The sequence below is a fragment of the Gasterosteus aculeatus genome, chromosome 11, assembly GCF_964276395.1.
Source record: "Gasterosteus aculeatus chromosome 11, fGasAcu3.hap1.1, whole genome shotgun sequence".
NCBI classification, from domain to species: Eukaryota; Metazoa; Chordata; class Actinopteri; order Perciformes; family Gasterosteidae; genus Gasterosteus; species Gasterosteus aculeatus.
The window spans coordinates 13,185,050-13,191,049 of record NC_135699.1 but is presented as its reverse complement, the minus strand read 5'-3'; the positions used below and the strand labels follow the sequence as shown (position 1 = coordinate 13,191,049).

Below are 6,000 nucleotides of genomic sequence, written 5' to 3'. Positions count from 1 at the left end.
TGCGTGTCTCACAACTCATTCAATATACTAAAGCTGTACTTCAGTTGGCAAATTATCGCGGTCTTGCAATGTGATTTATGTAAGATGGATCATGTATACATTTTGGACCTCAGTCTTGCATCCTCATAGCTGAACGTCTGACATGTGTGAATTTCAAACGTTGTACTCTGACCAGTTTGGTTCTGCATGCATAGAGTATATTAACCACTCTGAATGCACCATCTACTCAAACCACTTGGACACCTGCATGATATGAAAGCAGTTTGTGTAGTGAGAAACTCTGAGGCTTAAAACACTAATGTGGTTCAGTGCTGAACCGTAAAGGTTTGTATAGTCTGGGTATTTAATCCTGTAGGTCTATAGTATACAAAATAATTGCACTTTTTTTAGGTGGTATTAAATGTATTGTGAATGATTACTGCTGTAATCAGTCGGTTTCTTGGCCATAATCGCGGCTTTCTTTTAATTGTAGTTTGAGAAGGTTGGCCAGAACGTGCACTCCCATTCCCAGGCTGTTTAAAGGAGGCAGGTCCAACCAATCAGGATCTCTAATTCCACCCATGCAATCTTTAGCCATGGGGTAGACCGTACCGTTTCCATCTTGAAGGATGATTGGAGATTCCTGTCCTGCAGTAAAGATGGCCACATTGCGCTCACTCTGAAGACTGATATTTTTGAATTTACCAATGAAACTTTCAAAAGCTCCCAGAAATGAGCGTTGACAAAACATTACAAAACAAATTGGTTAATGTATTTATTTATATTCATGTTTTGTGAACTGAATATCAGTATTAGTTTTTGCACATGTGATCAGTGACTGTGAAACATAAAGCTGAAGTACATTAGTATACTTTAGCTCTTATAGAGGTATTGGATCATTCTGTAAAGCCTACACAAGCAGCACCAGACAGTTGCTGGAAAGTCAATTAACAGCTACTGGCTCTGCTGCATCACTGGCTCATTGTGGGCCAATCACAGGCTTGTATCTCAGTGTGACTGCAGCTTCAACTCCTACTTCAGTTAATGAGTAATTGGCTTCAGCTGTTGTCTCCATGTGATTTGATTGGTTTGAGATAGAAAGTATTTGAGGCTGAGCATTTGAACCTTCTGCAGCCTTTTTTAAAACACACCACTGCTTCTGTTTAACCATCGACCCACTTGCTGCACTGATTAAGTCGAGCAGGAGGCTTTGTGGCGTAATGAGAACCAGCACAATGGTGATCGTGGTTCACTCAGCCTCTCTGGTGCTGCTGATAGCTTTTTCCTTTGGCGTGGCGGATGCCGTCAGAACTTTGAAAGATGGACCTATGATAGACGCTGAGGGAAGAGAATATAAATCTGCCAATTTCCCAACTGATGCAGGATACCCCAGGTCGCCACAACGCAACGATGGACCCACTGTCCGTGTGCAATGCACAGCTGCCTCCATGATCATTGTGGTGAAGGCTGATATCTACAAAAATGGATTCCTTGTGTCTGCAGAAGAGCTTTCTTTAGGAGAGTCGGAGCATTCACAGAGTACTCAGTGCCGAGCTGTTGCTGCTGGTGACTCTGAATATATCATTGAAGCAGAACTGCAAGACTGTGGCTCCAAATTAACCGTAAGTCGTTGGTGACTGCTGGACATGTCGGTGGTAAAAGTCTGCACCTTTTGCAGTAAGTTCCATGATTTCTTTGTGTCTAGGTCTCTAATGACTCTGTGATTTACTCCAACGAGCTGATAATCTCAGCAGCTGCCAGTTCCCATGGCATTACCAGAAGGGCGCGTGCCGTCGTTCCCGTGTCTTGTCACTATAAGAGGTGAGATTTGCATCAATGTTCTGCAGAGAAGCTGCTCTGTGACGTGATGAGGTCAGACGTTTGCTTTTCTTTCACAGGACACACCTTGCGAGCAGCACTGATCATCAGCAGCAGCACCAGCTGCCCCCCTCCCTTCTTGAAAAGCTTTCCCCTGCTGCGTTCTCTCTCAAGCTGATGACCGGTAAGTGAATGCAACCTGTTTGTTTTTGCCGAGTGTGCATGCAGCGACCTCCGTCTACCTGCAGGCGACTGGACGGGTGAGGTGCTCCCCGAGGCTTTGTACATCGGAGATCTCCTGCACCTGGAGGCGTCTTACACTGGTCCTGACTCCGGACAGAGACGGCTCTTCATCGACAGCTGCGTCGCCACTTTGTCACGTGACGCCACGTCGGATCCCAGCTACTACATCGTTGAAAACCATGGGTGAGTGGCTCTGTAGGCCTCACTGTGTGAAACCTGGAAGACTGATCAAGACGTTGTTTTTTGTCAGGTGCCTCGTTGATGCAACAGAGGAAGAATCAAACGCACGATTCTTACCCAGAAGGAGGGCTTCTTCACTGCAACTGCAGCTCAATACTTTCCTTTTCCACGATGATTCAAGAAACTCAGTGAGCTACTTTCATAAATGTGGTGATTCAAACGTGTTTGGAAATGCTCCGAGGTTGTTGGGTGACATTGATCTCTTCTTTAAAGATATTCATCACTTGCCAGTTGAAGGTAACTTCTGTAATGCAGATGAGCAGCTCCATCAACAAGGCCTGCAACTTTGTACATCCAAGGTGATTTTCCTTTTGTGTATTGTAGCCCCATAACTGAATATAGTTTTTACTCAGCTGGCCAAATGATATTGGAACTTGTTTTCTAATTTGGATTCTTGTATACATGACCTTAACCTACAACCTGAGTCGGTGCCTACCCTCAACAATAGTTTTAAATACAAACTACATTGCATCGGCAACCTGCACAACAAATTGGTAGAATTTGGGGCGACTGCTGGTGGGTGCAGAGTACCGTGTCGTCCTCAAATTGGAGGATTGGTGTTTCTATCCCAGGCCCTTCTAACCTGTGTCCTTGGCTAAGACACTTGACCCTAACATGGGTCCTGTAGCTGGGACTTATTAAGGGAGCTACCATACAATCAGTGGGTGAATGATGACATTAACTGTTCTAACTGCTTTGAGTGGTCAGAAGACTAGAAAAGCACCAAGTAGTACAGTCCATTAACCATTTATACCCCCTACAGATCGGATTTTAAGTGGTTCAACAAACTGTCTGCTGCACAGTAATGTAAAGGTTTTATGCAATGTGAATATTTTTCATTCAGATGGATAAATGTTGACGGCAGTGACGTGTGTCATTGTTGTGGCAGTATCTGTTCCCAAAGCTCTCTGGATTATTCCACGAATCACAGAGGTATGTTATAGATTCTAGCTTTTCATTAGTGTGAACCTGTGGAATTTCTTTGCTAAAGTCTCAACAAAATGCCCTAAATTTTATTTTCAGATGTCATGGCTTCAGGAACTGTCACAATTGGCCCTTTGATGATTTTCCCCAGGAAATGACTAAACCGTTTCAGGGAAAGAAATGTCCACAATGTTTTAATTGTCATTTTTTTCTTACATTAAAATCGAACTTCAATCTTCAGTTCTTGTTTTTGACAACTTTGTTACTAGCATAGTGTATTAAGAGGGGTGGTATTTAGAATTTCATAAAAGGTGTTGAGTGCTAAAAAATCCTTTAACCTGGGACCAGGGGTGTTTCTAGACCCCCTGAGGGCCCCCAGAATCATGATTACTGATCCGTAGTCCTGGACTTCATTTAAGAAATCTTTCGTTAAACAATTAACATACAAATTGCATAACTATCTGAATGCAAACTTTACACACAATGTATATCAGCAAAACAAACAAATGTGCCAAATTTGCAGAATAAAAATGCAAAAAACAAGGAAATTATGTAAAAAGGAAACTTAAGACTTGCTGTGACACAGTGGTCATATATCCAGTCCAATAGTAGTGCCTTTTTTACTGAACTGCTGCTGGTGGGCCTTGGCTTCTGCAACTGCAGCCACTATGTCTCCCATATCTAAGGACCTCTGAACATCTTTCTATTGAAATCAGTGAAAGTCCTGTGAGCCTCTCCTGGCACATGGTTGACCTCATAGGTTTCAATCAACTGCAAAGCAGAAAAGGTTCTCTCACCAGAGGCAAGAGGAGACTCAATGCTTAGCTTACTGTACAGATTTAAGGTGTTCACTCTAAATGTAATTTAACATGCCATTTGGGCAGGTGGAGGCGTGGTGCAGTAGACTGCAGAATTGATCTCCAATTCTAAATCATCTGCCTCAATGTCATGCATGGTTTGCTCCAAGTTCTTGTAACTTGCACGAAGCTTGCCACTCTTGGCACCTGTTGCACGCTTTTCTTTGAAAACAGGAGACTGTAGAGAGCATAGACATCTTCCAGTTTTGAGAATCTATCATTCAGGCTTCTAAGGGCTGTGTCTACTAAAGGGGGAGAACTCTTCTAGACTGGGTTTCTGCTGCTCCCTCAGGCTGAAATCTTTTTGCTGCCTTCCCTCTGGAAGCTCCATTTCAATTTCCAGTTCTTCTGCACTTTCTACTGCATCAGATTGACCTGAAGCAGGACCACTGTCCCTGAAGTTTTCCAGCTACTGCCTCACACAGCGTTTCTGTTCTAAGAGTTTCCAGAGAAACATCTGGATTTTGCAGCAGCTTGCTCACACGGTTAACCTGGTACAAGCCCAGAGAGATGTACGCCTCATTTGTGTGCTTGACTGGGACCGCACGTCGATGCCGGCTAGTAAGGGGGCCCCATTAGGGAGATTCCCGACGTGTCATTGCAGTGTCTACGGGGGTTTCAAGTTGTGTCGCTGATATGGAGCGATATCAGCCCTCTGCCCGGGGGACTCTACTAGCAACTAGCCAGTGACAAAGGAGGCCCTGCGCGGGGTATTTCCGATGGGTTGTCGCTGCAGCGTCTAAAGCAGTTCCATCATTTTGTCATTGACGTCAGCCGTCCCTCGGGGCCCCCTTCAGCTCGGGTTGCCTGCCCCGTTGCGTTTCTGCCTGGGATCCAACTTCCAAGCCATTGCCACACATAAGGAGGGATTTGCCTTGGTGCAACAAGAATAAAGTAAAATATGGGTCTCCCGTCCCCAAAAGATCTGTGGTTTAAAGATTTTACCTTTTGTCATTTGATACAAGTTTGTGAATTTCAGAGCTCGAAAAAACACTATTAGTGACAACTAATTTGGCCTTTTGAAACAATCCAGACCCAATCACATGTTCTTCCACGTAGACCCCGAACCCTCAGTGAACCACCGATTGTTTCCTGGGATGTGCTTCGTGTGAGGATGCAGCCTACTTCTAACCTGAATATATTTGAAAAATGGATGTGATGACATTTGAAAAGGCATTTTTTTAAACTTAAGACCCCTTGTAGGAACACTTGAAGCTAGCCGGTTGCAGTCTGTTGGGAGAGTTCTCTATTTGATTTAAGATTTCTTTGATTTGCTCAGGATGGCTGAAAGTCATCAGTACTCCAGGTACCATACAATGAGCAGATCTTTGAACAAAATTGCATAGGTAGAAACTGATTTGATTTTAAACAGCTTAGCTCTGTCCAGAAGATTAGAGGTAAGAACAGTAAAATGTGAAAGGAACTGTGCAACATGCTGACAGTTTACAAACTGTAGTTGAGACCATGTCATTCAAGGTAGCCCACATTAGTTTCATTTCAGATGGCAAAAATACACTGGTGCCAAGTGGCATTTTCCGGGGGCCCTTTCAACAGAATCTGTATTTAGAATCAAATTTAATTTAGCCACCGAAAAACTCATGTGGACAGAAAACACATGATTGAACGCCATGAATCTGAAAATAGAATCTATAAAGCGCCAAATAGCCCAGAATCAGTTCTGGTCAATACATAAAATGTTGTAGTGAAAGTTATCCAAAGTTTCAAGACGAAACCAACCTTATGCAAAGAAAAACAGAATGGTGGCATCTGCGAAGGATTGTAAATTGAGTTGGAAGCTTGCAGAAAAGTTTCTGAAAATGATCTTGTCCACAAGCAGCCTTTGTTCTAGCCAGTCCCCTATGTAGGTAGTGGTGTAACGCCTGCAGTATGAAGCATTCAGTGAGTCAATAACTCTAGAATGAAATTCGGTTCTATGAAC

The 6,000-nt window shown here is 43.5% G+C and overlaps 1 protein-coding gene across 1 annotated transcript; it reads left to right on the top strand.

Annotated features, from left to right (window-relative positions):
- Positions 1-1,042: 1,042 nt before the first annotated feature.
- LOC120828291 (zona pellucida sperm-binding protein 3) lies at positions 1,043-3,444 on the top strand. Its single transcript, XM_040191787.2, has 8 exons — positions 1,043-1,601; positions 1,685-1,800; positions 1,878-1,981; positions 2,046-2,223; positions 2,291-2,408; positions 2,494-2,579; positions 3,125-3,213; positions 3,304-3,444. The coding sequence occupies exons 1-8, from the start codon at positions 1,200-1,202 to the stop codon at positions 3,360-3,362; spliced, it is 1,152 nt and encodes a 383-aa protein (XP_040047721.2). The 5' UTR covers positions 1,043-1,199; the 3' UTR covers positions 3,363-3,444.
- Positions 3,445-6,000: the final 2,556 nt, after the last annotated feature.

Bases quoted from the DNA above. Each gene is read 5' to 3' on its own strand.
- LOC120828291 (XM_040191787.2), top strand. From the start codon at position 1,200: ATGAGAACCAGCACAATGGTGATCGTGGTTCACTCAGCCTCTCTGGTG. The intron at 1,602-1,684 runs GTAAGTCGTTGG...CTTTGTGTCTAG, and splicing joins ACTGTGGCTCCAAATTAACC to GTCTCTAATGACTCTGTGAT. The intron at 1,982-2,045 runs GTAAGTGAATGC...GTCTACCTGCAG, and splicing joins CTCTCTCAAGCTGATGACCG to GCGACTGGACGGGTGAGGTG.